The sequence below is a fragment of the Engraulis encrasicolus genome, unplaced genomic scaffold (genome assembly GCF_034702125.1).
Source record: "Engraulis encrasicolus isolate BLACKSEA-1 unplaced genomic scaffold, IST_EnEncr_1.0 scaffold_812_np1212, whole genome shotgun sequence".
Lineage (NCBI taxonomy): Eukaryota > Metazoa > Chordata > Actinopteri > Clupeiformes > Engraulidae > Engraulis > Engraulis encrasicolus.
Window position 1 is genome coordinate 1,374 of NW_026946151.1, and position 17,280 is coordinate 18,653.

General features: G+C 42.8%; 2 protein-coding genes across 2 annotated transcripts; both read left to right on the plus strand.

The window, feature by feature from the left end:
- Positions 1-897: 897 nt before the first annotated feature.
- On the plus strand, positions 898-6,486 carry LOC134444885 (ciliogenesis-associated TTC17-interacting protein-like). The gene is made up of 10 exons (XM_063194066.1): positions 898-1,022; positions 1,342-1,436; positions 1,770-1,955; positions 2,100-2,155; positions 2,294-2,380; positions 2,818-2,985; positions 3,221-3,345; positions 3,868-3,944; positions 5,224-5,312; positions 6,177-6,486. The coding sequence occupies exons 2-10, from the start codon at positions 1,352-1,354 to the stop codon at positions 6,369-6,371; spliced, it is 1,068 nt and encodes a 355-aa protein (XP_063050136.1). The 5' UTR covers positions 898-1,022; positions 1,342-1,351; the 3' UTR covers positions 6,372-6,486.
- A 730-nt stretch (positions 6,487-7,216) lies between these two features.
- Positions 7,217-17,266, plus strand: LOC134444886 (caspase-8-like; the record flags this gene model as incomplete). The annotated part of the gene is made up of 5 exons (XM_063194067.1): positions 7,217-7,369; positions 9,077-9,488; positions 10,449-10,548; positions 16,815-16,953; positions 17,187-17,266. Coding segments are annotated over exons 2-5 (612 nt in total), but the record flags the coding sequence as incomplete, so codon positions are not given.
- Positions 17,267-17,280: the final 14 nt, after the last annotated feature.

Here is a 17,280-nt window from a genome sequence, read left to right on the forward strand (position 1 = left end):
GCACTGATTAAAAAAAAAAATGTGTACAGGTTCACGGGTTCTGGATTACCTCACCCTGCTGGTGTGAAGCATTTCATTACATTTTGAACTTTAAACTCCTTACCTCACATTTGCAACAAAACTGTTAAAATCAACACTTGGTTTTTTTTATTATTATTATTATTATTATTATGGACTAATAAAGGTACCAGAGGCACTTATATTTATATTTATGTGTTTTAACAATAAAGTATCCCTATTTCTCCTACAATCTGCTGTGTCTGAATGTGGAGTTTTCTTGGGGATATTTGCCTATGTGAAATGTATAATTTAAAAACTTAACCTTTTGTCTGTCTAGTTCAGTGATTCTCAAAGTGTGGTCCGGGGACCACTGGTGGTCCGCGACAGAGTACAGGTGGTCCGCGAGAGGATTTCTACTTTTCCAAGGTTATATTTGTAATATAATTACAAAGCTAAACATAGCTGAAGTCTTATTTTCACCTTAAGACCGACTTGTAATGTGAATAAAAAGTAAGTGATCTGCATCGAAATTAGCAGTGTCACCAGTGGCGGAACAATTGCACACAGGGCCCCAGGGCAAGACACTTGTAGGGCCCCCTATACAGCTTGCCAAGCTCACAGTAGGGCCCCTCCAATACGGGAGGGCCCTGGGCCCAGGGGCAAGTGCCCTGCTCGCCCCCCCTATAGCTCCGCCTCTGAGTGTCACATTAACACTTGTCAACTGTCAATTCAGTTGACAGTTGGTCCCTGAAGATTTTTCGGGGATCAAAGTGGTTCTCGGTCTGGAAAAGTTTGAGCACCGCTGGTCTAGTTAGTCTGTTACAATCAATGGGCCTTAGGTCATGGAGCGCCATGTAGGGGCGCTGTGGTCTGCCTCGAGCTGTTGCCAAGGCAACTAGGATGTTGGGAGTTTGTTGTTAGCCAGCATCAAGCTACCACTTTGTCTGCAAGACAGTAAGCGGCAGCCAAGCCTGTATCCGAATAAAAAATGTGCACTTAAGGTGTCCAGCGAAAACTGCACGGTAGGCGATGTTTCATACGTTTGTACAAGACTTCAAAACAGTAACAGGGTAGGCCATTGGCAATCAAAGGGAGGTAGATTTCACGTTAATGCAGAATCGATAGGCCTACTTCACGCTTCATAGCATGTGGTACCTGGGTTGTTACTTTATGACACCACCACTGGCACAGCCTAGACACAACATTTTGGGCCATTATGACATTGTTTTCGTCGTATTGAACTCTACGGAAAAAGTTTTTTTTCTTCGTCTAACTGGAGGGAATTGCATTACCAACTACGAGGACATGTGGGCCTATTCTACTGTTATTTTTCTCCTTCAGCAAAACAGTCATGGAGGATGATTCTTCCCAGGGACTGACAGAAACAGAATCGTTGAAATCCTCATGTGAGGCACGTGAGTTTATTGACAAAATCGGTGAGTATGTATGACACAAAACAGGGTCAAAGTGTTTTTTTTGTTTTGTTTTTTTTTTGTTTGTGTTTTTTTTTGCTGCAAAAGATGGCTGAATTATATTCTATTTTTGGATTTGGACACTGCTCACCATCTGTTTTTGGCAACTTGATTTTGCGTGCATGAGTGACCAACGCACAAGTAGCTTTGAGCAATGAGACCCACACCAAGCCTTAGGCCACAGAAAACAATTTCAGTAATTATTTGTTAAAAAGATGACTATGTTGAACCTACATTTAAACCATTCTTGACAATATAAGAATGTTTTGTCACATTGTGAAACTCCCCTTTGAACAGAGTTTGATGAACTGAAGCAGTGCTTGTTTCGGGACACCCTGGTGACCGTGTCAGACACTGGCAAGGAACTGGGGGAGCTCTGCATTGATGTCCAAAAGACAGTCCATAATAGCCAGCTGTGCTATCTCATCCATGCCAAAAGCCATGGCGCCATTGACGACATACCGTGTGGGACCTCAATTACAGGTGTGTGTGGTAGTCTACTTAATAGGTGCAAAAAACCCTACACACTCAAACAACTTGCGTTCTTTCTTTTTTCTTTTTTTCTTTCTTTCTTTCTTTCTTTCTTTTTTCTTTTTTTCTTTCTTTCTTTCTTTCTTTACTTGGCAGGGTATGTTACCCCTTCATTTGAAACTCTGGAACAGCACCATCATGAGTATGTGAAGGTATTCTGCTTATACATCGCCAACCTGTTTTCTCACAGACTTATTAACATTTCATTCATAAATTAAAGTGGTTTTTAATGTAAATGTAACACTTAATACTTAAAATAAATAATAATTTACTACTTTAATACTCCCCAGCTCCAAGGACATAACCTGGACAGAAAGTCTCATATGGTGCAACAAGATGGGCAGCTGGTTGTGTATAAGGTCACGCGAGAGGCTGAGGTAAACAAACAAACACACACACACACACACACACACACACACACACACTGCATCTTTCTCTCTCTTTCTCTGACTCTTACACACATGCTGCATGTTGTGTTCTTCATACCGTATGCACATGCCTACCAATCAGTCATATAGGGTGTAAGGGCCTCCGCACATTGGCTACAACAGCACTGCGGAGCACTTTCGCTTCCAACACAATTCGGACCCCCAAACCCAATTTCACACGAACATGGATAGTCAATGGGCGGCTCCGTCTCTAATCGCTTGCCGACATCGGCAAATGTCTGCGAACATCAGCACCGGTGTGCGGGGTTGTATTGACAACAATGTAATCGAACTTGTTGGAGCCGGTGTGCGGAGGCCCTTAGTGGTCTCCCTGTCTTGCCCTTTTGAATCTCTCTCTCTCTTCCTCTCATGTTCTTTTCTTTCAGGAAGTACGGGAACAGACGTCCACATTTCCCTTGGAATCTCTGTGTGGGTTTGTGTCCGAGGCCGCCAACTTGCTTCTACTTCGTGTTCTGGCCCGACGGAAGAACTTTCCAGACTGCATGAAGTTTCTCTCGTTCGATGCTGAGACCCAGATCAGTCTCTCCACCTATGTGAGTGCAAAAGTAACAACCAGCAGGTCAAGATTTTTTTTCAATAAAATGTTTTACTGTTTAATTCTGTGGCAACATCAACAATAAATACACATACACCAACAGTAAATACACATTCACAATGTTCAAACTAAACATACTGATACAGATATTAACAAAACACACACACACACACACACACACGCAAACACACACACGTGCAATCAAGCTGAAGCTGTGTGCTGTGTCTATGCAGAGGGAACTGGGGGAGAAGAAGCAGGTGGTTGGGAATGAGACGGTGGAGGTGTTTGGCATTGAGAGGATCGTCGATACAGTGGATGACATTCCTGCAATGTGGCAGTGCTACTTCCTACGAGATGGGTAAGATGCCACGTCAAGACTATGATTTTTTTTCTCCTTCACATACTCCTAAGTTACTGCACTAGTTGCAGCTTATTGAATCGAATTTATATAATTGCCCTCCCTCACAAGGGATTACTAGATAAATGAGATAAATGCATCTAATACCTGTTGTTTTTATTGCTGGATGCGTTCAGTGCTGCATGTTTCTTTACAACGGTTTTGAATCCTCCTTCTTTACCAACGGTATTTTTTCTGCATTACGCTTCTGTGTTATTCATGTATGCTGTACCTATTTTTTGATACTCTACCTTCTATGTTTTGTATTAATAATAATATTGTCGTTAACTACTTGGCTTTATTAGTTCCTCGTTTCATTCAGCATTTCCCTTTCCTTTGTGGTTTTATTTTTAACATAGAATAAACAATATAACAGTATCTGTCATGGCTATATTGCCTCATTATTTGATGTCATATCATGGTTGAAATGTGTCAAGCACAGATGCCCTTTGCTTTGCCCTAACACTGCGCTTCCACATGCAGGCATTTGGCCAGCAGAATTCAGGTGGGCTCGCCTGTGATGATGAAACTACTCAAGCTGCCTGAACATGTAACTGGAGGTACAGATTTTTCAAATACGTTTTTTATATATATATATATATATATATATATATATATGTGTACATTCTGCATTTGCCTTTGCAAACAATGAGAATGTGCAGTGCAGGCCCAGATTTTACAAATACAATCTATTTATTATTGCTTATAGTTCTTATGCACTTGCAAAACTTCACTGTTTACACATATGTGAATGTTTTTGAAAACATTAGTAGTTTACACTTATACATAGTTTTACATAGTTTACATGGTTTTACAATATGCATTTCAGAACTCTACTTTCAAATATATCCCATTTAGGGGGTTAAACCTGTCATAATAGACGGTGGGCTAGATTTCGTAGCTCCTTTAGAAAATGAGTGTCGTTCTCACTTTCGAGTGGCAACTTGATTTTTCTAATATGATCTCCTGACAATATGTAAAGCAATATTCTGGCTGTTGCCACGCTGAAAAGTTGCACGTTGACCTTAAAAAATAACGAAAATAAAAAAGACTGGGGGTGACGTCACATAATGCACAGTCAATGGGAAGTCTCCGCCCCTCAAAGTTGAAAAGGGAATATTTATCCGCATATCAGGCTTTTTTCATAGGCAGATAATTCACCTAATCATTGAAACAACGTAGGCATTTCATTCCTGACCATTTTCCTGTTACTGGAAAAAATAACACAGCTTGCATTTCTTTACTGACACGTAGTTTTTAGGCGAATTGATCTACCCCCGTCACCTCATTGCTCTATTGCTTTGAGGGAACAGACCTGTCATCTTTTTGACATTTATCTCTCGTTGCCCAATAATGGCCAGACAGTCGAACACTAACAGCGAAAAAGAGCACTCCTGAAAGTTTGAGATTTTTTTTTTTTTGCATGTACACAACAAGTGAGCCCACTTACCCCCCAACTTGTCACTTTTTGCCATGAAATCTGACGGTTCCGGGTAGCATGCACGCGCTAGCTGTATTCTGCCTCGTTGACTTTGCATTGATGTGACGTCACTCGATCGGCTAGTTTTTGTTGTCATTTTTATAAATCAATGTGCAAGTTTTGAGGATGGCAACAGCCAAAATATTGATTAATGGGTTGTCAGGGGGTTATATAAGCAAAAATAAAGTTGCCACTCGTTAACACCAACGAACTGACAAGATATGAGACTGGGCCCACCACCTATAATGGCGTTTCTATTTTTTAATCACATATCATGTTTACACGTAAACAGACATAACAGTATCTGTATTTAAAAATATCCACATATGTGTAACGAGCACCTAAATCTTTCGTTGCAGACAATGAGGATGACAAGCCTGTGTTTGAAAAGAGGCCTCTGGAGTGGGAGGATGACATGCAACTCTACTCCAAATTTCTGGATCGAAAGGTAAATGGATCAATGACAGATTTTTTTGGGCGCTGGGTGGGGGGGCTCAGATGTCAGGTGGTACAACCACAGCTTATGCCCATAAATTAATTAGTATTTGATAATTAATGTACTGCAATGTATATGCTTCTTAGATTAATCTAAACAAAACAATCTATATCAGTGGTTCTTAACCTTTTTTACTTAACGCACCCCCTTTCCTGTGCCGAAGACAAGCCGCGCACCCCCAACACAAACCTCTGCACGTGTACATGCACTAAAAAATGTTTTAAGTGATTAATTACAATGATTCTTGCTTGAGACATTAATCAATACCTTAATGGCTTAAAATGGGGACCATAACATGTTCTAATTTGGTCTTAATTTGACCTAACTATAGTGTTTGCAAGCATAATTTTGGTCACAACCTCAACACAAACAAAATTCTGCGCACCCCCTGGAATCTCTGGCGCACCCCCAGGGGGTGCCCGCACCCCAGGTTAAGAACCACTGATCTTTACAATAGTGGTAATAACTAATGTTGCACCACCCTGACTTGTGCTACCTACTACTAAAATGTCATTGACCCAAATATAACCAGGGAGGACATCCTGGGTTCAGAAAATGAAAGTCCAACTAATCCACTCATCCATCTCATCTTGGGTAGATAAGTTACCTGTAGTTAGTTAGTTAGTTAGACACATAGTGAGAGACTGCACGTCTTGAAAGCAGAGAGGCAGAAGGAATACATGTTGGGTGTTTTACTTTATCAATCCAGTTTGACTGCCTAACCGACCCAACCATTAGGTCATGTTGCGAACACCACAGATTCTGATGTCTGGTGCCTTGTCCTCCCTCTCAGCACACTCTGTCTTTCCCCCACAGGAGGAGCTGAAGGCGGACCACATGTCCTACGTGAGGCACCACCCGGAGCTGAGGGCCCTTCTAGCCGACTTCCTGCAGTTCCTATTGTTGAGGAAACCTCGGGACATCTTCACTTTCGCCAGGGACTACTTTGCCCCTTTCTCTTCTCAGCGCCCACCGGGAGACACCTTCAAAAATACCAGATCCCTAACATAGTCAGGACAAAAAAAAAAGAATTGTGGTAATGAAGCTGTTTGCAATTGTATGAATCTGCTACCGACATTATGTATAACATTAAATATTTAATAAATGAAGTGCTGGGAGTGAAAAAGTTGGCCTATTGCATTTAACACTTTCTTTATGTTTATTTACATGATCTGTTATATGAGTGGTTCTCAACCTTTTTTGAACAAACGCCCCCTTGACCTAATTATAAGCCTCCCAATGCCCCCTTGACTTCATCATAAGACTGGCAACGCCCCCCTTAGTATTACAAAATGATATGGACTAATGACCCCAATGGCAACTAAGTACCGCCCCCTCTCAGCTGTAGGCCTATGCTTCTCAATGCCCCCCTAGAGCTCTCCAACGTCCCCTGGGGGGCTGTACTGCCCCCGTTCAGAAACACTATGTTATATAATAATAATAATAATAATAATAATAATACATTTTATTTTTGAGCGCCTTTCAAAATACCCAAGGACACTTTACAATCAAAACAAATACATAACAGTAGGGAAAGTAAAACAAAGCTTCAGTGAATTAACAAAAGGAGAGTAATTAAAATGCAAAAATAAAATAGAAATAAAAGTACAATAAAGATAAATGTTTTCAAATAATAAAAAGAAGTAGAATATATTTATATGAAGACAGGACAAGTTACAAAACAAGCCACAGATGACCTGCAGTGGGAGTCTGTAGAACATGGACTCTTGTTGATTCTTTGTAAATAGTAACTCTTACAGTCCCATAAACCAATACAACTGGAAGGCCCAGACTGCTCCTTTTTTGAAGGAATGTGTCACTTTTGCTAACAGTCCACGAGGCAGTCCATGACGTCACGATCACAGTAGTTCTTCCGCGAGGCGTAGAGAAACTGAAAGCAAGAAGTTTTGCTGTTTGTTGGATGACGATAAGCCCAAGTGAACAGTCGATAAGGGATTAGGCTTAACTGCGTTGCTGAGCAAAATCGTTTTTCTCTAAAAAGAGAAAAGGTAAGTGTTTTAAAGTATTTTGAACGACTTTCCTGGAAAAACCTGTGGGATTGTTTGTTTTGATGAATGAAAGTCAAAAGTCGAGTCACAACAACTTCATCGCCTATCTTTGTGGATAACTTTCCATACCTTTTCGCATTTCTGTTAATGTTTTGTAAAGGATAGGCCTATGTAATGTGACATCTTGTTGCGTTCAGTGTTACATTTTCACTTGTTGCGACTTTGTAGTAGAATTGTCAGTTCACAAAAGTAACCGAGAGACATGTCTCGACGTGTTTTTGTAGTAGCCTATCAGCTAAATCGAAATTAAAAATGATCATGCTGTAAATTGAAACTGTTTTTGACTTTACATACCACCCTATCGATTCGCTATCAACTTACTAGGTGTGTGCAGCCTGAGGGTTGTGAATGTGTCAGTTGTTCCTTGCATCATTACATTACATTGCATTTGGCAGACGCTTTATAAACAAAGCGACTTTCAAAAGAGGACATAATGAAGCCAACATCACAAGCAAATACAAAGTGCACAGGAGATATACAGAACAACATGTGCAATTGCAAAGAGGGGTTAGTTTTTTTTTTTTTTAAATAACGAGTACACACACACAAACACACACTCACAAACTAAACTAAACATCATGTCAGGAGTCTGCCCTGGGGCAAGGCCAGTTCAAGCATTAGTCTAGTAGATTCTCTCGAAAGAGGAATGTCTTTAGTTGTTTCTTGAAGGCTGCAAGAGATGTGCTTCTTGCTGCCTCTGGGAGACTGTTCCACCACTTGGGTACCACAACGGAGAACAATCTTGACTGGGAGTACCTAGAGCGACTGGATGGCAGAGCCAGACGGCTTGCTGTTGCCATTTTGTTAGGCCTATTGTTGTTGTTGTTGTTGTTATTATTATGTGAGAGTAGCCTAGGGGTACTAGGTTACATTTTCTGATATGATTTCAAATGAGACTGACTGGGCATGAAGTATGTTCTTTTAGGCCTTAGTTGTTTGACAATTGTGACTGTGAACATAAAATAAATTCTTTCTTGTTGAAGAAATGCCCTTCAGATCTCAGTATGAGCATAGCATGAGCATTGCTCATTGCTCAGTATGAGCATTGCCTCCCAACAACAGCATGATAATAAAGAGTATGAAAATATAAAAAATGATTATCATCTGTGATTATGCTGTATGATTATTAGACAGCTGTCAAGGATGATGTGACTTTGAAAGGGCCTTCCCAACATCCCCCAAACCTGTCTTGCTCTCAACGCCCTTGGGGCTGTAGAGCCCCTTTTGAGAAATGCTACTCTAGGGCCTAGTCTAGGTCTGTGGTTTTCAAAGTGGGGGCCGTGGACCGCGATAAGGTGCTAGGGGGGACACGGCAGGTTGGAAGGAAAAAAAGTAGAAATAAGTGAGTACATTGAAGAACTACTCCAAAAATAAGCTAAACACTATTACTTGTAGTTAAGAACTGTAATATTATAATCTACTCTGCATATCTTAACATTACGTTATTTTTTCATATATGTGGGGCACTGACCCATATACTAGCCGATGGTGGGGTGCACAGAAAAAAATAGCGACTGGGCTCTAATCTACCAGAGTATGGGGGGGCCTTGTCATGGTAACCTTTGGGAACCCCTGGTCTAGGCTATGTGTGACTTGTTTTGTGCTTTTTGAGGTCAAAATGTTTATTTATTTATTTTATTCAATCAGTGAGTGAGTGAATCAACACAACAATATCCAAAGAGGGGGAGAAATCTCCGCACCACACCTGCAGCGAGCGGGTGGCTTCCCTGCAAGCATCCTCCTGGACACCAACAGTCTCCCCAATCATGGAGGACAATCTGAAGCTTCTGTTGGAGATCGACCAGGAGTTAGACTCGGCAGAGGTCAAGTCGCTCAAGTTCCTCTGCAGTGATGTCATAGGCAGGAAACCCCTGGAGACGGTGATTGACGCCCAGGTCCTCTTTAAACGGCTGAGCGAGCAAGGGAAGATGGACGACATGAGCTTTCTGGAGGAGCTGCTCTACACCATCAATCGCTTTGACCTGCTCCGCCGTTTTAAGAAGAGCCGGCAGCAGGTGGAGACCGCTGTGCAGAGTAATCCCCACTTATCAACGTACAGGTGGGTTTTGTTGGTATTTACAGATATGCAAATGTGCTTGAGGATGTGAGAATGGACAGGACACTTGATGAATTGAAATAAGACTCTTTTCATTTAGTGTCTATTTGCATTGCCAAATGCATCATCTTGTTTATAAACAACACATGTACTACTAACGTCATTGCAAAAACCGCCCAATTTTTCTCTGCACATGGGCAGGGGCATCTGTGGCCTAATGGTAAGGGAGGGGGTCTTCAGATCAGAGGGTTGCAGGTTTGAATCTCATCCTTACCTCTCCCTCCACCTCCATCCATGGCTGATGTGCCATTGAGCAGGGCACCTAACCCCACATTGCTCCAGGGACTTAAACCAATACTTGTAAAATAACTAAGTCACTTTGGATAAAAGCATCAGATAAGCATAATGCAATGTAATGTGTTTGTTAAGTAATACTCCACAGGGCACTGTAGGGTCACAACACATCCTTTTCTCTCAAGTCCTGAACATCTCATAAATGGTGCATGCACGCACACGTTGAAAAATAAAAATTGTGTTCGTCCCATGAATTCCTTCCCGATTATGATTTTGGCCCCGTTCTAAAAGTTTATTGTACTTGATTGTGCCATGTACTGTATTGAACATACACAACTGTTTGTTAGTTGTTAGTTAGTTTGTTAGTTTGTAACTGAACACAACTTACTTTGTTTCGGAAAAAAAGACATACAAGTTTTCCTCTTATGCCTACTTATGTTTCAAGTGAATAGTCTCTCATACAGAGAGATGGTTCACTCCATTCAATTAACTTTGTGCAGCTGCAGAGCATGACATGTATGTCCCTTCCAGAAGTTTCTGTTAACCTGCTTCAAGTTGCTTCAAGAACTTCGGAGTCGACAATGGAAGAGCTATTTTAAGGTTACAACACCTACAGTGCATTTCAGTGTTTCTATTTTTAACGTCTCAGCATTCTTTGCCATTGTACAGGAAGATGCTGTTCGACATAGCTGAAGATATGACGAGTGAAAAACTGGCCTCCATGAAGTTTCTAGTGAATCTGCCTCGAGGGAAAGTAGAAGCCTCAGCGGTGAGTGTACCCTCTTTGTTTTTACTATCCGTATTATTTTTATTTTTTGTTATACAATATGTTTTGCCCTTTGAGAGCAACACATTTCAAACTTAAACGTAAACTTTTTTTCCTCTTGAAGTATTGCATGCTCCTGCGTTTACCACCACCTAAGCTGTGCATGGATCTTTGAACTTTTTAAATCTATGTTTTGCCCTTTATTAGTTGGTAAATTTATTAGTTAGTTATCACTGAAGACACTTGTCGAACGTTAGTCTAGTCTACTGCACTGAAAACACATGACATAACTAAGAACGACATCTGTGCTACACCAGATGTTCTGTACTTTTATCTCAAAAAGTAGTCTCAGCAGTGAGTGCAATGTCTTCCCTTTTACTATCCATAATTGTATTATTTTTCTACCACGCAATGTTTTGCCCTTTATCGGGAAAAAAAGGATGGTTGGCTTTGCCTCAGAATTAAAACGACAAAAAGTAGTCTTTTTGGGGGTCGGCCGTGGGGTCCGGCGTTTCAGTCGTCTAGGGCCCTGACTGAAATGCCGGAAACCCGGGTTCGATTTCGGCCTGAGGTCATTTCCCGATCCACCCGTCTCTCTCTCTCTCTCTCTCATTACTTTCCTATTTCCTCTTAATCAGTCCTGCCCAAAGAAAGGCGAGAAAATCCTAAAAAAAGAGAGAATAATTAAAAAAACAGAAAGTAGTTGTGGAAGTCTCTTACAGCTTATCTTTTGAGCCTGCCCTTTAATGACTGAGAATCACAGATGACAACTGTCATGCCCGGCTCTGCCGGTTAGTGTTTGCGGGCACTTAAGTCCTCCGACCTGCAGGTGGAGCTGGCCTGACAGGTTGTTCATCTCAGAGGGCTGCTGATTGGGTGGCCTATAAAAGGCCTCCCATCAGCATGTTCTCTCTCTCTCTCTCTCATCCCACAGGCACATTCGTTTGGTGACCGTATGGTCACGTCAACGACGGCCGGGATTTGCACCACACTTGCACCCTTTTGGACAACACTCATTTACTGATACATTCCTTGGTTAATTCACATTACTGATCACTGATACATGTTGTAAATAAAGACTCTTTTTGTTAAAATGTACAAATCGGTGTGGTCTCCCTTAATGTTACAGCCACTAACGAGCCAGTGGTTGTGACATATGGGGGCTCATCCGATCTTTGGTAGTAACTTTAGGCTATGGTAATTCCTTCTACTGGCTATGGCAGCGTAGGAAGGTGCGTAGAGCTCTTTGTATTTAGTATTTGGCTACAAGTATTCCTTCTACTGGCTTTTGGAGCGTAGGAAGGTGAGTAGAGCTGAGTTACTAATTGTGAACTGCTGATAGTCAGTTGGGGCCTGTTATCAGTTAGTTAATTGGGGAGGCCTATACTGATTTGTGCTTTTGGATTTTTGTTGGACCGTGCAAGAGTAGGTGAACAATTGATTTGTTTGTTCCAGCCATCTTGGTTTAGTTTCATTGCAGTTTGTAGCATGGCATTCAACCTCTGAGGAGCTGCTGCCTTTATCCCCATCTAGTACGGGTTCTAGGTTCCTGCTGTCACAGAGCCTGGGCGAGGGCACCGCCTTGGAGAAACGGCTGAATCGGCTTGGTCGGGATGGTACGTCTCCACAGGTATTGGTGAGTAAATGATCCTCGTCCTCGGGCTCTGTGTGAAAATAGATTAGTCTAGTGGGGGGGAAATGTTTAGGGGGATGCTCCGAGGTTAGTTTGCTGTGTTAACATAACTGTAATGTTTTAGAGACTTGGTTGGATTGGTTGGGGAGAGAGAGCCTAGCGTAATTAGAGCTAGTTTTGGTTTGTTTTTTCAGTAGTTTCATTTTTGGTTTGGTACAGTAGCCAGATTGGTACTGACGGCCTGGGTTGAGCAGGATGGAGGCTTTTGTGGAAGCACCATCTGATAAATTGTTGTATGCCCTTAACAAGGAACAATTGTTGCAATTGGCAGAAAAGTATGACATGGAATTGTCGTCAGCCATTAAAACTGGTAAGAAGGGGGCCTTGCGTGACTCCATTCAGGAGTTTTTGTGTCAGCAGGGCATTTTGCCTTCAGGAAAAGGTGGTGACTCTCATGTGAAGGGTATGTCAGAGCCTATGCAGTCAGAGAGGGTAGGCACATTGACGTTTGAGCAACAAAGAGAGATGAAGGCACTTGAATTTGAGTGGGCGCAACAGGCTAAGGAGAAAGAACGTCTGTTTGAACTGGAAAAGCGTAAATTGCAACAGCAAGCAGATTTGGATAAAATTAAATTGGAACGAGAATTGCAGCAGCGAGCGGATGTGGAAAGAATCAAATTGGAACGGGAGTTGCAACAGCAAGCAGATATGGAGAAACTTAAATTTCAAAAAGAAGTGGATTTGAAAAAAGGTGAAATGGACCTTACAGTGCAGCTTGAGAAAATTAAAGTTGAACAGGATCGTTTGAAACTAATGTCAGAAGGTAAGATTAGTGGAAATCTGTCCGGGTCAAGTATGGATAGCATGGTTAAGTACGTGCCAAAGTTTGATGAACGTGATCCAGACGTATTTTTCTCGCTGTTTGAACAAATGGCCTCTGATAAAAAGTGGAGTGAAGAGGATAGAACGGTGCTTTTGCAAACTGTACTAGTAGGACGCGCACGGGAGGCATACTTGGCATTAACATCTGTTGATAGGCACAAGTATGCTGAGGTGAAAAAAGCGGTCTTGAAATGTTATGAACTGAATCCAGAAGCTTACAGACAACGTTTCAGAAACTGGCGTAAACGTGATAATCAGACTCATGCTGAAGTGGCAAGAGAGTTGAGTACTTATTTTAACCGGTGGCTTACTTCTGAGTCTGTCTCAACTTACGAAGACTTGCGTGATTTGTTGATTTTGGAGCAGTTTAAGAACATTGTACCAGATCGAATTGCTACCTACATTAATGAGCAAAAGGCAAAGTCAGTGGAGGAAGCGGCCTCGCTTGCTGATACTTTTGTGTTGACGCATAAACGTATGCCTTACAGCAGTCCTCCACGGTATAGGCCTAATAGCCACCAGCGTTATGATCCTGCTCGTTCTCCTCCACAGCGTTCTCCTCCTCGTTATGGTCGTAGTTCAAATCGATCCAATTATGGCAATTCCAGTAATGTTCCTAAATTTGACAATGGAAGTAGCAAATCTCGCCCAAGTCCGACGGATAAATGTCATTACTGTTTGCAGGAGGGACATTGGAAAAAGGACTGCCCGCTATTGAAAGGCCGTAAATCTAATGCCAAGGCAGCTGGGTGTGTTTCTGTTGTGCATCCAGTTGATTTTGGCGTCTCTGATCTAACCCCGTTACCTCGTTTGGAAGTTGATTGTGAGCAAGTGATTGAAGATTGCGCATCTGTGGCAGACGAGCAGACGCAATCAGAGTCAGCTGCATCTGATTTCGCTCCATTCATTAGTGATGGCTGGGTGTCATTGGTTGGAGAGACACAAAAAGTTCCAGTTAAAATCTTAAGAGACACTGGGGCATCTGAGAGTTTCATTTCTGGAGCAGTTTTGCCATTTTCCACAGCATCTGACACTGGGAAGTGTGTTTTGATTAGAGGAATAGGCATGCAGTCATTTTCTGTACCGTTGCACAAAATTCACTTGAATTCAGGATTTGTGAATGGGGAGGTGACTATTGCTGTGAGACCGTCTCTGCCTATGCAGGATATCCATGTAATCCTGGGGAACAATTTGGGTGGGTGTTTAGTTTCTCCGCCTCCAGTTGTTACACCTGTACCGCTATCTGTAGAGGAGCCAGACGCGTGTTGTCAAGAATTCCCAGAAGTGTTTACTGCTTGCGCTGTGACTAGGGCCATGTCTCGCGTGCAGGCGCAATCCTCGGATGTATCCAAGTCTGCGCCTATTTTTGTTCCTGAGCTGCCTGAACCTCTATCATGTCCAGATTTAATTGAGGCACAAAAGAATGATCAGAGCTTTGAGAAATATTTTGCTTTAGCTTCTACTGATCCAACGATGGGTTACTTCATTCAGAATGGCGTTTTGCTGCATACGTGGTTGCCAGGTGTTGATCCTGAAGTGGCAGGTCAGGTGATTCAAGTGATGGTACCTGACAAATACCGTGATTTGATTTTGAGAACAGCCCATGGAGCAGAGTCTGGGCATTTTGGAGTTAAGAAAACCTACCGACGTCTTTTGGAACATTTTTACTGGCCACGGATGAAACGCCATGTATCTAGATTTGTCAAAGCATGTCATGTTTGCCAGGTTGCGAAACAGAGTACTCCCATTAAACCTGCACCACTTCAACCTATTCCGTCTGTTGGCACACCATTTGAGCATCTCATTATTGATTGTGTAGGGCCACTACCCCCTTCGAAATCTGGTTGTGTGTACCTCTTTACCATTATGTGCCAGGCCACTCGTTATCCTGCAGCGTATGCCTTGAGAACAATTACCACAAGATCAATATTGAAGTGTTTGTCTCAATTCATTTCTGTCTTTGGCATTCCAAAGGTAATTCAGAGCGACAGAGGGTCTAACTTTACCTCCAGAACATTTGCTGCAGCGTTGAAGTCGATGCAGGTGAAACACAATTTGAGCAGCGCTTATCACGCACAGAGTCAGGGGGCATTGGAGCGCTGGCATGCCACGTTGAAGTCTCTCTTGCGCGCTTACTGTGTTGAGATGCGGAGGGATTGGGAGGAGGCGTTGCCATGGCTCTTGTTGTCTGCGCGTGGTGTAGTTCAAGAAAGCACTGGCTTTAGTCCTAATGACCTAGTCTTTGGCCACAAAGTCCGAACCTCACTGTCTGTTTTAAATGCCAATCTGGATCTGCAGAACACTCCCGCCAGTTTCACTGAGTATGTAGATGGTTTTCGTCGTAGGCTGTTGCTTGCATGGAAAGAGGCAACCGAGCATTTGACTAAAGCTCAGGTGAAAATGAAGCTGCGTTATGACCGTAAAGCGAAGATCAGAGTTTTCAATCCGGGTGATCAAGTTTTGGCTTTGCTGCCCATTCCGGGGTCACCATTTACAGCAAAATACTCTGGTCCATTTACTGTTATGAGCCAAGTGTCAGATCTCCTCTGACCAATTTGTTGAAGGGTGGCGCCAAATTCATTTGGTCAGAGGAGTGTCAGCAGGCTTTCCAGAATGCAAAGCTTTTGTTAACGTCAGCTCCGGTCCTGGCTGCTCCCAAACTGGATCAGCCTTTCCAGCTGCAGGTGGATGCAAGCCAGGTGGGAGCAGGTGCGGTCCTCCTGCAGGGTGATGATGATGGAGTAGCCAGACCGGTTTGCTATTTTTCCAAAAAATTCAACAAATACCAATTTAATTATTCGGTGATCGAAAAGGAAGCATTAGCATTGATTTGGGCATTGCAACACTTTGAAGTCTATGTGGGAGGGGGTCTCCATCCAATTGTGGTCTACTCTGATCACAACCCCCTCACATTTCTCCAGTCCTTTAAAGGATCCACCAACCAGCGGCTGCTGCGCTGGGCTCTGTTTCTGCAGCCATTCCACCTGTTGATCCGCCATATTCGCGGGGTGGAAAATGTAATGGCTGATGCGCTCTCTCGGGCTCTGGACCAGGAGGTCTAATCATCTCCACTCACTCCTAACCTGCGTTTTTCTCTGTTTCCCTTAAAGGTCGCTGTCCGGGTACCAGGATTTGCTGGGTGCAGGGAAGGTCGGAGGGGAAGGAGGGTGTTTGGGATGGTTTGGGTTCTGGTTGGTCTGGGGTGGAGGGGAGGTCCGTCAGTGGGAGTATAGTTACTAGTATAGCTACTGTAGCATTTTGTTTTGTTTTTATTTTTTATTTTTTTTTGATGGTGCTTCAGAGACCCAGTTAACACGGGTCTCTGTTTTTAAGGGGGGGGATGTCATGCCCGGCTCTGCCGGTTAGTGTTTGCGGGCACTTAAGTCCTCCGACCTGCAGGTGGAGCTGGCCTGACAGGTTGTTCATCTCAGAGGGCTGCTGATTGGGTGGCCTATAAAAGGCCTCCCATCAGCATGTTCTCTCTCTCTCTCTCTCATCCCACAGGCACATTCGTTTGGTGACCGTATGGTCACGTCAACGACGGCCGGGATTTGCACCACACTTGCACCCTTTTGGACAACACTCATTTACTGATACATTCCTTGGTTAATTCACATTACTGATCACTGATACATGTTGTAAATAAAGACTCTTTTTGTTAAAATGTACAAATCGGTGTGGTCTCCCTTAATGTTACAGCCACTAACGAGCCAGTGGTTGTGACACAACTGATTTCCTCTTTGTCCTCTTCTAGACTGCCCTGGATGTCCTGACAGAGATGGAGAAACAGCAGATGCTAACGGAAGACAATGTGGAGGAACTGCAGCAGATCCTCGAGAAGTGCGATATCACACTGGCCAGCAAGGTGGAGAAGTACAAGCAGACCAAATCAGGTGACTTGACACTTAACATTTTTGAGACGTTTTGTTTTTTAATCTTTCCTTTTAGCTTCTAACTTCACATTGGCTATTGTAATGTTTCTTAACCTTTTCTGTCATGCGTACCCCCTAAAGCTGTTTTGTCACAATGAGCACCCCCTCACTAATGTTCCATCACTTCCTCTAATTGCAATGCTAACTATGCTCCATACATTTGTTATTATATTTATTCCATGTACCTCCTACAGAGGTGGGCAAACTCAGGACCGGGGACGACATGCAGCCCGCCGAGCCATTTTATGTGGTTAATCTCCCCCCAGAACCCATGGTAAAGAAGCATCT

Excerpts from the sequence above, each read along its gene's own strand:
- LOC134444885 (XM_063194066.1), top strand. The coding sequence starts at position 1,352 with ATGGAGGATGATTCTTCCCAGGGACTGACAGAAACAGAATCGTTGAAA. Across the intron at positions 1,437-1,769 it reads TGAGTTTATTGACAAAATCG|AGTTTGATGAACTGAAGCAG; the intron begins GTGAGTATGTAT and ends CCCTTTGAACAG. Across the intron at positions 2,156-2,293 it reads ACCATCATGAGTATGTGAAG|CTCCAAGGACATAACCTGGA; the intron begins GTATTCTGCTTA and ends AATACTCCCCAG.